This window comes from Pelophylax lessonae (genome assembly GCF_965119305.1).
Source record: "Pelophylax lessonae genome assembly, chromosome: 7".
Lineage (NCBI taxonomy): Eukaryota > Metazoa > Chordata > Amphibia > Anura > Ranidae > Pelophylax > Pelophylax lessonae.
In genome coordinates, this window is record NC_138774.1 from 146,172,234 (window position 1) to 146,187,792 (window position 15,559).

Consider the following 15,559-nt stretch of genomic DNA (forward strand, 5'->3'; position numbering starts at 1 on the left):
ATTCCCCAAACGTTCTGTTTTGGTGACAATGCTGTATTCAGTTATAGCAAGTGAGGGAAACTGCTCTCAACAAGACCTCACACAGCAATGATGACATGAAAGACATTCTAATACTCCTCACTATGTCCAAAACTAAAATAGAAAATAAAACTTTGTCCGGAGTTAGACATTGAAAGGTCTGGTTGATCTTTCCACAATTGTCCATGCCCTGTAGTGAACTGTCATGCGTGCTTCTGAAGTCATGCCATAATTTAGTAAAGTTAAAAACTAGAAAACTCATATCATTAGGTACACACCTATCAGAGAGAGAGAGAGAAATACATGTTATATCATTGCTGCCTTCCTTCTGAAAAATGGTAGCTACCATGTTGCATATGTTTTTGTGTGACTTGTGCAGATGAGCAAAGTTGAAGCTAAAGTTGAATCTGTTTAAATTTTGTCTTCCCTCGTTCCTCTTTCCCCCCTTTATCAAAGTTCTAATGATATTACTGCATGAGACCCTTCTGTTTACAATACATGTGCAGCGCAGACAAATTACCGTTCTAGTTCGAGGGGCCAGTAGGGTGCTATACATAGCTTCCTGAAAACAGGAAGCTCTGGTAATGCCCACATGTGATGCTGAGCCTCCATGATTGCAAGAACTTAAATACAATAAATGAAACCAAGGGTGAAGGGCAGTTTGGACTGGGAGGGTAAGGGCTAGATAATGCTGCATGTCCTCCAGCTGGAAAAAAAGGAACAACTGACTTTCTGACTTGTAGTAACTTCCAATGCACACTGTGAGAAGTTAATAAGCTTCCAGTATGACAAAGGCACCTGTACAACTGTGTAACTATGTAACTATGTAAAGCTGGAGTTCAGATAAAAGCTTTACATTAGGTAAATTCATATTGTTTTTCTCTGCTATAGCAAAATGCATATCTGGAAAATACAGTACATCAGCTAATGTCTATAATTTCATGGTCCATCATGCATCAATATAGCATTGCAAAAATCTGCACTAGTAAATCATTGTCTAGAATTGTGAATTTTTATTGGACTTATGTGAGAAAACTGTGCTGAATAGTCAGCAGGAGAGAGTATGGATGATAGCACATAGTCTTGCCTGATGCTAATTTTTATTTTTTTTTTTAAATTGGAAAATCATTCTACAGTGTACCAGGCCTTATTTATTAAGACGTCTGATGGAGGATCTGTGCAGTTGCTATGTGGCAACACACAATCATTTTGAAATTTACACTGGAAATTGAGAAGGGAAAATGGAGGAATATTATAGTTTGCTGAAGGACAATGCAGACTGTTCTTCTCTCCCAATTTATTGCAGGCAGGGAAAGTGATGTTTTCATAAATAACACAGTGAAGTTCAGTAAAATAAAGATGTAAAATTGCCTTATCCTTTGTATAGCCACACTATCATTGGTATCACTTGCACCAAGATTGCAAAGTTGAGCGTAGTGTACCTTCTGAAACACTACAGCCAGTTTTTTTTTTTTTTTTAAGTATTTGATACAGTAAGTCCCTGTGGAAGACATTGTCTCTCTGTCACTGATACAGGCTATATGGTGAAATATTGGTTAGTACCTTTTTTAGGTTTTTACCACAGTCTTTGTCCCACAAGTATGTTTGTGATTACTTCTTGTCCTAGTAACACCCTGTGTATCAGGATATAACAGAGTCAGTAGTACAGGAAGTAAGAGGATATCTCCCCTGCATGGATACACCATGGTAATATTACCTGACAGAAGCCAGAACCCATCCCCACACTAACCTAGGTTAAAAAGAGCTAGAGATGGGCTTTAACTTAGTTCCAAACTGAATTTCTAGCTTTGAATTTAGTTTGCATAAAAAATCTGAGTGATGCATCAGCCAGCAACATATATAGTAGTTCCATTTATAATTCTTGCCCAGGAAATCTTATTAAATTTCACCTCCTAAATGTGTTTATTTTCAGCAGTGATTCATACTGGTTAATAAACAGTTTAAAAAAAAAATCATGCTTCCAGTATGTATACAATGATGACAATGTTGTGCTTAAATGACATAAAACAGCCTGGTGTGCAAAAATATCCCTCTCACTGCCAGAGACTTACCACTATATTTTTCTCTAGCACTGAAAGATTTCACCAATATGTAGAATTTGTTGTGCATTTTTATTGGCTGAAAATCATGGTCATGTGACAGGTTCAGATAGGGCCCACCAACCCTTACCACAATTCCTTTTTTACAAATAAGAAATGCTTTCAGGATGTGCTATGAGAATTGCATAATTAGAAGTCTAAAAAGTAACTATATTTAAGTTTTTTTTTTTTTATTTGTTTCAAATGTACTGAAATTTTCTTTGAAATATATAGAAATACTCATGTCTTCGAATATTATATTTAAGTCCGTCAGATCGTGACGTCTAATCTAAAATATTTATAATGTGTTTTTGTTTTGCCCGACACAGCAAGAAAACATTTACACTGTAGTTCTTATAACTATGTTGAAACTAAAAAAGAAAAAGTAGATATATCAATATTTGTTGTTGTAAACAAATTGTTCCAGTAGAAAACTGAGTAAATGTGCCACTGCTTAAAAGCATGTTTTGGCACTCCTGTGGCATGAATTTAAGGTTCTTTAAAACTTCGGAGAGCTTGAACAGCAGCAAAAAAAAAAAAAAACTGGTTTATGTTTTATGTTGTACTACCAGATATCACTGGAAATACCAAGCTCTCTTGAAGTGATTGGTATCAGAGTATTGTTGCCGTGGTACTCCAGCTGGTCTTTGCCCATGCTGTTGTGGCTCATCTGTCCATTGAGCAGCGTTAATGGTATGTTGCAATATGTATGGTGATTGCCTAGAGGCGCTACAGACAAAGGCAGAGCTGGTTTCTCATAAGCCCTACAAAAATGTCTCATTTGCATGGCCTCTGCATGATGGTAACCTGTAATTTCTTGAGATGGTGCCAGCGTGCTTGATGTCCCTGTTATGGCAATGGAGGGTACAGTTTGCAGGTCTCCAAAAAGACTTTGCTCCCCACTATCCATGACATGCTGCCTAGATAGCACTTCTTTCTTTTTTGTGGGCATTTCATAGACTAAGCGCTTCCAAAATTTTGAATTGAGTTTGCTGCATTTTGGACCATCCCACTTAATGAGCGACTGATGTTTGATGGCATGTTTTAGGGATTCCACCTCTTGATAGTTCACTTTTCCTCTCAGGTTGGTGCATTCTATTATTATTACTTTGATTTCACCACTGGTTAGCATGTTATGGAGTCTGCTGTCCAGCACAAAAATACTCCAGCCTCTTCTGATGACATAATCTGGCGTTAGCACGATAATTAACCTTCTACTCTGTTCCACACATCGGGCCAGATCTTCCATATATGCTGCAAGAAAACAATTGGACAGTGTTATTTCATTACTGGCTGTTTGTTTTTTTTTTTTAATCCATATTTTTGCTTTAATACCATATGATCTGAGCAACTGTTGTTTAAAGAGATTGTGACATCTAGGATAGGAAGACTTCAAAACAATATAACACAGTTTATTGTCTGAGATGCTATACCCACTTTGAAAACAAGTTTAAAAATACCCACCCATACTCCATATCCTGTAGTCAATATAAAGCAGAAGTGAGAGGAAACGGGTTGTATCTGGGTAAATGTTTGTGGACTGCCTGCTTTATCACCACTTTTTATAAAGCTTGACCCCATGCAACCCATGTCCATTAATCGTATATACCTCTCACACATAGCTTTGCTTACATTTAATTTTACATAGAACATACATAAAAGGCCAAATGATAGTTGTAATACATCCAGTTTGTATTCACATAGATTTAAAACAGAGAAGTAGACAACTTATATTTCCAGATCAATCATAAAAACGATGAATGAGCATACAGTATCTAACATGATGACCAAGGTGTGCTCTTGCAGTATTTCAAACGCAATGTAGTTAGGACTGCAGGAAGGCCAGAATGTGAGAGAGAGTAATCTCTGGGACTGAATCCACTACATTCACACCAAATAAAATAAGGTTTCCAGGTATCATGTTCTTCCTGAAAGTGGCTTTTCTTGCTTTCAGCTAGATGGGAATCCGACTCAGAAATCCCTCTTTCCTTTAGGACTTGTGTTTTAACAGCCATGCTGTCAAAACCAGTGATTGAGCAGCAGGAAGGAATAGAGGTTGCTGGGTTCTGATTATGGTCAGCAGAGGTGTTAAGACCCTTGTGAACACTCTAGGAGCAGAGGAAAGGCTGGTAGATGCAAGTAGTGCAACAAACTGGAAGTTATTTTCTTCCACTGTAAATTGCAGAAATCGCTCACGAAGTGGGCAATTCGACATCTTGGACATTCATTGATGCTAGAAATTTCCCGTCTCATAGATGCAAGTACTGACCTTGCAGATACCATGCACAATTTTGGAATCTGAAGGAATCTGTTGAGAGGTTTTAGGTTCAAAATATGGCAAATAAATTTTGAGCCTTGGTACCAGGAACAATCTTGAGTAGAAACCTTTGAACCTGTCATGTGGAGGTACTGGGGCAATGACTTCCTGGTTCCAAATCTAACTGTCCTTGGGCAGTCTTTGGTTGATTTGAAAGAAGAAAGCAGTGAGGGGGACAGAATTTTGAACTTTATACTATACCCTCTAGAAACCACTGATTTGAACCCAACAGTCTCGGATGTCTGTAACCCACAGAGAGGAAAACTGTAACAGTCACCCCCCCCCCCACCACTCTTATGAAGAGGACTTTCAGGGAAGGGCTTGTGGCTTTTGTAGGCCAAGCTTTGTGCCAAGGGAAGGGCAAAACGTGGGCTTTAAAACTGAAGCCTGGGTAGAACGGATGGTGTTCTGCATTCTGAGGAGCTAAGGGCTCTTTCTTTGCGGTAGTAAAACCTCTTTCCTATCTCTGACCTCTCTAATAAATTGGCCAAGTGCCTCACTAGACAGGCATATTCCTTGGAAGGGCATATATGTGTGAGGTGCCTTTTGCAGGCCCCTTTAGCTGTCCAAGCTTTAGGCCATAACATTCTGCTCATGTGAATAGATATTAGAACCATTCTGTAAATTTGGCTCATAACAACATGTTCTAGGTTACCCACACAAAAAGGCAATTGCTGTAATTGCTCTGTAACAGTGTGTTCCTAAAAAACATCCAGTCATGCTGATTGTTCATTGTCTTAGTCCAACTAGCTGCAGTTTGACATACTAAAATGGCAGGTAGAGCTGGTTTCATGGCTTCTTTGCAAATTCTTTTTCCACTGAATAGAGATCTGTAATGACTTTCGGGGGGGGGGGGGGGGGGTGAAAAACCTGCAGGGTTTCAATCATCATAGACTGCACATTTTATCTATTCATGAACAGGGAATATTTCCCAAGATTTAGTGAGTTTCTTTGTACCCAAAGGTGCATGGCTTTTAATTGTTGCGAAGTATGTTGCATGAAGCTCCTTCTTCAACTTAACAGTCTGGTGAAGAGAAATCTTCCACAGTTTCCTACATTATTGCCTCAATATCCTCTTCAATCTGTTTTTTGTCGGGCTTATCAGAATCTGACTCAGGATGAGAAAAGGGAGTAGGAGAAAAAGCGGGGAGTTTCTGAACCCCAGACACAGATGGCTGTATTAAGTCTGTAATCTGTCGAAGGAATTGTGCCATATATACAGATGATTCTGGGATTTTTTTTGTAGTAGGAAACATTGTGTGCCTAAAATAGGGGTAGAATTGGATGCAGACATCAATATTAAACCCCTGTCCTGCTCCGATGCAAGGGATGCATCATTACTATAAGGTTGAGTGTTGTGCTAGCCTTTGAAAAAGCAAATGTTCACCTATGATTTTGAATTGGCTCCATTTCACCTTGCCTCCACCATTTATTCCCCTGGGGTGTGAAATAGGGTAAGCATGTCCGAAAGGAGTATGCAGTTATTCAGGTGTAGACTGTCCTGTAATTAATCCTTATGGTGAAAAGGCAGGCAGAAGCACCTGAGTACCTCAAAATGACTCAAGGGTGAAAACGGTGTTAACGTGTGTGATTAATGGTGTGATGTAAAACTAGTTTATCCCCCTGAGACTGCAATCTAAGTGGAAAAAATATTTAAGTTTTAAAAGTTTGCACTGTGAAGTTATTACAGTACATTCCAAACATAGCCCTATTTTAACAGTAATGGCAAGAGATACAGGGTGACAATTTCTTACCTGTCCTTGACACTGGACTGCAAACAAAAGTTCAGGCTCTGTCTGTAACGGTGGGCATACCCCTGAAGGGGTCTTCAGGAACTGGGTTTCATAAGGATGGACCAGGGCCTTGGACCTATAAAGCACCCTGCAGCTGACTCAACGTATTGCACCAAGTGCAAGGGAGAGCCCCCCTGCAGGATATAGCGCCCTCCATGAACATTACAGGCAGTACCCACAGCATGTAGTCCAGGAATGGTTCCCAAGGTTTTACTGGGGTTGATACAATACTGATTATATTTTAGATGTATGGGTTTTACAGGCAGCAGTTATTTAGTTCCAGAGATCTTATGCTCTTTCCCCCAGTGAATGCTTTGACTAAATTTGATCTTTGGACTTACTGCAAAATCCTTTTCTCCAATAGTTCATTGAGGGATACTGCTCAATACTTACCGCAGGTAAGATGAGTCTTTAGTTTGTTTTCCATATTACATTTGGTCACTTGCTGCTCTTGAACTTTGTCAGAGTGCAGTGGTCTAGCCACTAGCAGGAGCTGTACCTTTTGAGTTGCCTAGTTTCCAACCTCCTAGAGGGAGAGTGTATACCCAGAGGTACGATGCTATGTCCTCCAATAAACTATTGGAACAAAGATTTTAAAGCAATTGAAAAAAAAAACATTTGGTTCCCCATCCTGTGTGTCTGTACTGCCAATATTATCTGACTTCTTTATTGCAATTTAAAAAATGTTGTATTTGTTCTTATAACTACTCTCCAGAAAGAGAATTAAATGTTTAAAGGTGGCATATAGATAAGTATGTCATTGCCATTAATATTTACCCCAATACATAGCAAGCTGACAGTAGAGTGGATGAAAAAAAACTGTATTTTTTCCTTTTTCTGTGCTTGTAAAATGAGCACAGACATTCCAGAAGACTGCAAAGTTTTTTGGCACACTGTTTGGATCCCGCAATTGTAGCGTTTTGATAATTCTGCTAATTACATGCAATAGATTCTCCTGGAGTGGTGTTCATGTTAATGAGTTTGGCTTGGGAGAAGGTATGAATGATATATTGTGACGTGCATATTTTCCCTCCGCTGCCAGCTAAGCGAAGCTGTCATGTTTGGTGCCAAGTAACAAAGGTATAAGTGATGCTGTGCTTGATCGAGGCTCCAATTACAGCAGCAGAACAATAACACACACCCTTGTGTGGCTGTAACCTACAATTACACAGTCATGAACTTAACTTTGAAAGGACTGTCCAATCAAACCCTAAAGAGACTTTAAATTACTATGTGCTGATGTAATCAACCACTACAGATACCTTAAATTAATATGTTCAAAGGAAACTCACTATGTGAGCTCTATAACATAAACATCAATTTTCTGATCTTGATAGAAATTACAGGTGTTTGTAACATGGGTATGGATCAAGCCAAGGGATATTTATTAAGTGCCTTCTAAAAAAGGATATATATTTTTTTATAAACAGTATATTTTAATGTGGAAATGAACCATAACCTTTCATTAGTGTTTCAATTTTAAGAAACTCCTACTGCTGACGTATCGTGTATCCTATTGTTGACATTGATCGAGACTTGATCGAGACTTAATTTTTTAAAATGTCTCTAACTACATTTAATAAAAATAGAGGTAACCAAATATGATGCTCAATTCTGTATTTTGACCATTTAATAGCTTATCTGTTGAATTTTATTGTGTACATATTCAAAAACCCTTTCTCAAACCCCTTAATGTTTCATTAGTTAGCTGTCACTGTGGGTAACATAAACATTTAACACTGATGATGAATAGAACTTTGCTACTGAGGTCCCATTCACACTAGGAGCTGCATGTGCATCGCACGGGATTCCGCTGTGTGTTCCTGTGTGATTCACATGCAATTCTTTGCCGGGCAATTTTAGCCCATTCATTTTGACTGAGCTGAAATTTCACTTTGCTGAATTGCACCAAAAGTAGAGCATGCACTACTTTTGGAAACGCACTGCAATTGGATTGCATGGTACATTTGTATCATGCAACTTAGTGAGGGAAAATGCACTGCATTTGGGGTATCATTAAAGTTGCACTGACACCCACTGCAGATCACAAGAGCAGTGCGATTTGAATGCAGTGTGGGTAAGGTAACAACGGGTTTCCTGTGCGACATTCTAGTGTGAATGGTCCTTAAAAGACTGTTTGCTTACAGTTCTCATTGGCGTCCTATTAGTTTCAATGTGTTACACATGAGGTAACTACCAACAAGCAAATATAACTTTCAGTAATACATCAATGTACAGTATTACCAGTTTAGCTCCAGTCTACTTGCAACAGCCGCACCAGTCAGCATATGTGATCATACTGTATAAAATTCCCTTCTGTGGTCCTGGAGATAACAGCATCCAGTGCCAAATTGAGTATAAAAAGCTAAGCAATAAGCCTAAACAGTATAGCTTTTATGTAAATGGTTACCACTTTAACTTTATGACAAAATGTGAAAAGTACCCTTGTGCCCAGTCCAAGAAACATTAAACTATTTGCATATTTTTTTTTTTTTTTTAAGACTGTGTCAAATCAACACACATTCAATACTCATACAATATAATTTACATAGAAGTACAATGTACTGTATATTCGATAATTATGACACTTGTACAATTACCTTCTATCAGGGTAAACATAGTACCCTAGCCCAAAAAACAGAACCACTAAATTTATGCCTATATTTTGGCCCATCGTCAATAAAAATGTATTTTTTTCCCAGAACAAATTCCCACTGCCCTGGAAAATTCTACTGCCAAAAATCTAGTATAGCCTGACTGTTGAAATGCTTCTCCTTAACGGTACCTATATAGTCCACTATAAGTAAAACAAAAGCATTTGTAATTTCCCAATGTTCTTTAAGAGTATCAAATTAAAATAGGTTTACCCTTTTCATTCAGGAAATTGGTTAATAAATAAAGTTCTATCTTATCCCATCTTTTATAGATTTATTCCCGGTATGAACCCTGTGTTCCCCCTGTTACAGGCAGATAATGAGCTTTTCAATTTACTTTCTTGAGCTTTCCACAGAATATTCCATGCCTTTAGTAAATCTATAAAGAAAGGAGAACCCCCTCAACATCCCCACATATCCATTTTTCTTCATACATAGTAGGAAAGACTGGGAGATCCCCTATGCAAAAAACCTTCTGATTCTTAATCAATTAAATTGCTATATTTTTGGAATGGGAAAAGATGTAGAATAAATGCTCTACTACTAAACTCAGAGTGCATTGGGCTGGGACTCGCAAATATAAGATGCTATAACATGGCCTAGCTTTGCTTTTTTAACAAGCAGTAAAATAGCTTTTTTACAGACACCCTAATGTGACTCTCTACCTGCTTGTACTGTGAAGTACTTCATTTTCAAAGATCACAACAAAGACTAAAGTTAGTTTCAGTGGGTGTCTAACAGCTTACAAACAGCTGCTATGTGTTTAATTTAGCAGGCTGGCAGACTGTCAACCTCTAGTCTTCTATAGCTAAGATATCTCCCTCTGTGATGCATTTTGTGATGAATTTTGAAAAATTAAAGTATACCTAAAGTAGAGTTGGGTGAACGGTTCGGCCTGAACTTGAGTTTGGGCCAAACATTGCCTGTTTGCCGGTTAGATGAAGCATCCGAATTATCAGGGCACCGCACAGTGTATTGGAAGCCCTGATTGGCTGAAGCAATGAAAGCTTTAGTCAATAAGGGCACATAGCACTGTCAGAGCCATGATTGGACACTGTGATGATGACTCTATCCAATCATGGTTCATTGCTCTTAGTCCCACCCCACACTATAAAAATATGTTTCTCTATCGCTCATTGACAGACGTAGTCCTCGGTGATACAGCACCTTCGGGTTATGTTGCCTCCACAGGAGCAGGACTAGACAGGAAATTAAAATGCTCTGGCCACACCCTAGGGGCAGTCCCAGAGGGTATATCCTCTCTCTCTCTGCCTCAGCAAATCAGTTATTTTCTGTCTAGTTAGGAGTAAGGACCTAGATACCTTGCTGGGATCTTCGGTCCTGGCAAGATTTTTTTCTTAAAAAGATTTTTTAGACAGCTTTTTTCTCCAGTGTTCCTGTGAGATCTTCAAGCAAGAAAGCTGAACTGGGCGACGGGCTGGATGTTGAGATCCGGTGGTCACCCCAGTTCAGCCTACGAGCGCGTGCAGGCCATAGCTCCGCGCTGGGTCGGCCGCGACAAAGTCCCATTAAGGGACTGACCCCGCGAGTTAAACGTCTCGCTGAAACGCCAAAGACCATGAGTCACGGCGTCCGTATTGGTCGACAGCCCTCCCGCCCCGGTGGAGAGGGGTACTGTCAGGAGTTGGTGCCCACCTGGTTCCGGTATGGTGAGTAGTATGTTCCCCCTTTTCCCCCTGATGGGTCTTGTGGTGAACGCGGGCCCCTCTCTGTATGGTAAGATAGAGTCCCCCTCTATCCTATAACATGGCACAGATCCCCCTACTTTGAGTGTGATTTTATGTGCAAAAAGCCAGGAGGCTTGGTTTGGGAGCTAACAATCTAATTGTATACATGTTTAAAAGATTGTAATCAGTGGCAGTCTGGGAATCTTACTGTGATAAGAATAAGGTACCTACCTGTCAGAAGCCACGGACATGTAGACTGCCTTCCTAGTCAAATCTCCAGCTATAGCAGGCCTTTCGAACGGCCATGAGGTCCGCCAGGGCCGGTACCGCCAACCACGCCAAAAATCCCCATGCAGAGATAGTGTTGTGTGCCCTGCAGCACACCGCTATTCGGTACAGGCCGCCGCCATTTTTTTTGCTGGATTGCACGAGCCGCCATTTTGGCGTAGCCTCGTGTCTCCAGCATGGGGGCGGCCATGTTTGAGGTGATCCAAACACCTCGTGGAGCTAGGGGAGGCGCCGGAAGGCGTGCAGAGGGGCGGAGCCTCCTCCTTTCTTCCTGGGCAGCCAGCCAAAAGACTTCCTGTTTGTCAAGACAGCGCTGTAACCTGTTGCAGTTAAACTCTGAGCATCAAGTGGTGAGCCTGGGGGTCTATCTCTCTCTCTCTCTCGATCGATAGGGATCGCTAGCAGGTAACACTAAGGGGCTTTTGTGGCGCTGGGGGTCTGTGAAAAAAAAAAAAAAAAAAAGTTTTTTATTTTTGAATTATATTATCCGGGAAGTTACTGGAATAATCATGGACCCTGCCACACAAATTCCCCCACCTGTTTCCCTCAAAGGGGGCCACGGGACCCTCCGGTGCACAGAGTGTAGAGGCATTTACAGCAATTTTGGAGTCTATGGTGGCTCGGGTGGAGGCGGCCTGTCAGGGACGAGGGTCAAGGAAGCGACCCCCGCCTACCCCTATATTATCTGACACCTCTGACTCAGATTCAGAGATGGTCACTGCAGTTGCAGGTCCCTCTGCAAGGGCTGTTATCTCAGGTAAAGCTCCCTCAGACAGTGAGGAGGACGTTTCTTCTCCCGCTATAATTCAGGAAGAAGCATTGGTGGACGCACTAGTTGTGGCAGTGCAGGAAACCTTAAAACTTGAGGTTTTACCGGCAGAAGCAACTGATACAGAGATTCCTTTTGGTACTAACAAGCCCATCAAAACGGTGAAGGTTTTTCCTGTACCCAAGTGTTTTGGTAATAAGATTAAAGGAGAATGGGAGCATTCTAAACGTACCTTTACTATTTCCAAGCGTATTGCTAGACGCTATCCGTTTGAGGAATCCATCATTAAGAAATGGACGGTACCACCAGTGGTGGATCCACCTATTTCCAGGCTGAATAAAGCCACGGTTATCCCAGTGGAGGACACTTCGTCCTTTAAGGATCCGGTGGATCGAAAGATGGAAGCAGAGTCCCGCACCATCTTCTCTCTGATAGGGTCAGCATTTAGACCAGTAATTGTTATTGGTCTAGTTTCCCAGACACTTACGGAATGGGCGAGATTGGTACGCCAAGACCTTAGGGGAAAAGATATTCCCCAGGAAACATCTGATTTGATGGAACAGATTATACAAGGGCTACAGTTTATCTGTGACGCAGCCTTGGACACTACTCCCCTATTAGGGCATGCATCTATGTCAGCGGTAATCCTCAGACGTGTGCTGTGGTTAAAATGCTGGTCAGCTGACCTAGGTTCCAAAAAGACCTTGACGAATCTCCCCTTTCAGGGGAATCGTCTATTTGGGGCCACCCTAGATGAAATCATTAAGGATGCCACTGGGGGCAAGAGCACTTTTTTGCCACAGGCTGCTAAAGCTAAGGGACCTCGCAACAAGCGAGGACCTTTCTTTACCGCCCATAAAGGGTTCGCACGCCCTGCTGGAACAAGCGGGAAAGGCAAGACTCCTCCAGGAGGGTTCAAGAAAGGCTGGTCGGACAAACAGAGGAACAACTCAGCCAAACCCGAAGCAAAGGAGTACACAGCCTGAAGGTGCGCCCCCACCCGGTTTGAGGGTGGGGGGACGTTTTCACCGGTATTCAGGACATTAGATCGAGCATCAACTACTACTACCGGTGCGATTCTTCCCTTCCAACATTTAAGTACTACAGGGAGCGGTAGTCACCGTTCCCTGAATAGATCTTTTCCTTTACCTTTTCCTAAGATTAGTCTCAATTCCCCACAGGAATCGGATCTGGTTGACCAGACAGGCCAAGAAGCCTCTAGCCGGGTGACTTCGGTCCCTGAGGTTCAACCAGAAAAGATCACCCTTCCTGATAGCAATCAGGTATCTGATAAATGTGTGGGAACAGAAAACGACCAGACTTTCTCGGATGGTCGGGGCCAGATAGCTCTAGGGATGCCTGGTTCAGATCCAGTCAGCACCAGTGGTCCTAGAAATTCTAGGCTGGCCTCGTCAAGCCGGCCTGGCCGACTTGGACAGGCTAGTCGCAGACGTTCCGTGGGAACTTCGTCTCAGGGAGTGTCTGTGGTCTCAAGGACCAATTTACCATCGTGCTTTACAGTCGCTGGTTTTAATGGCCTGGCCATTGAGACCCAAGTACTGAAGGACAGAGGTTTGTCAGCTTCAGTCATTCCTACCCTTATTAAAGCAAGGAAAGCGACTTCCAGCAAGGTCTATTATCACACTTGGAAGACTTATATTGCGTGGTGCGAATCTTTAGGATTTCCTCCACGTACCTATTCGGTGACTCGAATATTGGCTTTTTTGCAACAAGGGGTTGAGCAGAAGCTAGCCTTGAGCACCATCAAGGGTCAAGTTTCAGCATTAGCAATCTTCTTTCAGAAACCTTTAGCTACCAAGTCCTTGGTGCGGAATTTCATCCAGGGGGTGCGGCACCTGGCTCCACCAGTCCGCGCGCCCTTACCGCCCTGGGATTTTAATTTAGTTTTGTCGGTTCTACAGAAACCTCCCTTTGAAAACATCAGGGAGATTCCCTTGTTTACTTTATCCCAGAAGGTGGCCTTCTTGGTGGCTATCACTTCTGCTCGCAGGGTGTCAGAACTGGCTGCATTATCATGCCAGTCCCCATACCTAGTGATTCATAGGGATAAGGTAGTACTTCATCCTAAGCCATCCTTTCTTCCTAAGGTGGTTTCAGATTTTCATCTGAATGAAGATATTGTACTACCTTCCTTGTGTCCTCAGCCCAAGCATCATCGGGAACATGCGTTGCATTCCTTGGATGTGGTTCGGGCAATCAGAGTATACCTGAAAGCTACGGAATCATTCCGTAAGACGGATTCACTTTTTGTGATCACGGATGGCCCCAGAAAGGGTTTGCCTGCATCTGCCGCGACCATTGCCAAATGGATTAGGCAGACGGTGGTACAGGCTTATTCTATTAAGGGTCAGAGTCCTCCGTTCCCTGTTAGGGCGCACTCCACTCGAGCGCTCAGTACTTCCTGGGCCTTTCGCCATCAGGCGTCAGTGGTCCAGGTATGTAAGGCGGCCACCTGGTCGTCGGTACATACCTTTACAAAATTCTATAAAATTGATGTGACGGCATCGGCGGATGCCTCATTTGGCCGCAAGGTTTTGCAGGCCGCAATTTGAGGAGACCGGTGGTCTACCTCGAGAGTTTTTTTCTGTTTGAAAAATTTCTTTTTTGTTGAGTCTCATCATTAAGGATGAGCATTGTAAACTTCTAGTTGGCACCGGTTGGGCCTTCTAGATGGGGATTTGATTTCCATTTTCCCACCCCTCATTTGTGATACTGCTCTGGGACGTCCCGAAGGTGCTGTATCACCGAGGACTACGTCTGTCAATGTGCGATAGAGAAAAATGGATTTTTGTAAAATCTTACCGTAAAATCCTTTTCTCTTAGCTCATTGACAGACGTAGTCCCCGCCCCTCTGTTTTGGAGTTGGGTTGGGTTAAAATCTCTAAAGACTGCTTTTTGACATAACTGATTTGCTGAGGCAGAGAGAGAGAGGATATACCCTCTGGGACTGCCCCTTGGGTGTGGCCAGAGCATTTTAATTTCCGGTCTAGTCCTGCTCCTGTGGAGGCAACATAACCCGAAGGTGCTGTATCACCGAGGACTACGTCTGTCAATGAGCTAAGAGAAAAGGATTTTACGGTAAGATTTTACAAAAATCCATTTTTCCTATAGCGGCCATTTTCAGTGTGATATTGGCATTGAGAGAGATAGAACAGGGCTCTGTTCAGTGCTACTAGCGATTTATTGTGCTATAATGTACTAATGTGATTCTATTATGAGTGTAGAATATCAGTTTAGAGTGAATCGAGTGATAGTGTAGTGCGACCATTTATTTTTACTTTAGTTTCATTTTATTCTGTCAGAGCAGGTTTCCTGCAGTATATTTCAATGCATTATTGCAGGTTTACCACAGTATACAGTATTTCAGTGCATTAGTGCACATTTGCTGCAGTATATTGCAGTGCGTCAGTGCAGTTTTACTGCAGTATACTGTAGTGCATCAGTGGAGTGTGTCTTTGTAGTAAGCACTCAAGTTAAAGTGCACCAAAACACCACTTTCCATTGATTAAAGTGAATCCACAGACACATTTCCCCATCTTTCTTACATTTTTGATAAGCCCCCCCTCATCATGTCTGGGAGGCCAACAAGGAGAGGCAGATGTGCCCATCGTACTGTGAAGGGGGCCAGCAGTGTCTCTGTCCACAGGCAAAGGTGCACGTGGTCCATCCTCAGGCAGGGAATCAGTTCCTCGGTTTAGTGATGTTGCCCATGCTATCCAGACACTACATGAAGAGGAGGTAGTGGACTGGCTTACTAAACCATCCTCATCCTCCATCATCAAAGCAGAGACTAGTGTGCAGTCCACTGCAGATGCCAGAGTGGCCTATTCTGCCTCCTTGTCCACCACCAACACCCAAAGACCAATTTTTCTGCACCTGCTTGACAGGTGCATATGATTTCCATTTTTTTTT

General features: G+C 42.1%; 1 protein-coding gene across 1 annotated transcript in view; it reads right to left on the minus strand.

The window, feature by feature from the left end:
* Window positions 1–1,946: 1,946 nt before the first annotated feature.
* IL1RAPL2 (interleukin 1 receptor accessory protein like 2) overlaps window positions 1,947–15,559 on the minus strand; it is a 1,216,730-nt gene continuing 1,203,117 nt past the window's right edge. The window contains exon 11 of the mRNA XM_082264611.1: window positions 1,947–3,371. Coding sequence (XP_082120737.1) covers window positions 2,683–3,371 — 689 coding nt within the window. The 3' untranslated portion in view covers window positions 1,947–2,682. The remainder of the gene's footprint in view (window positions 3,372–15,559) is intronic.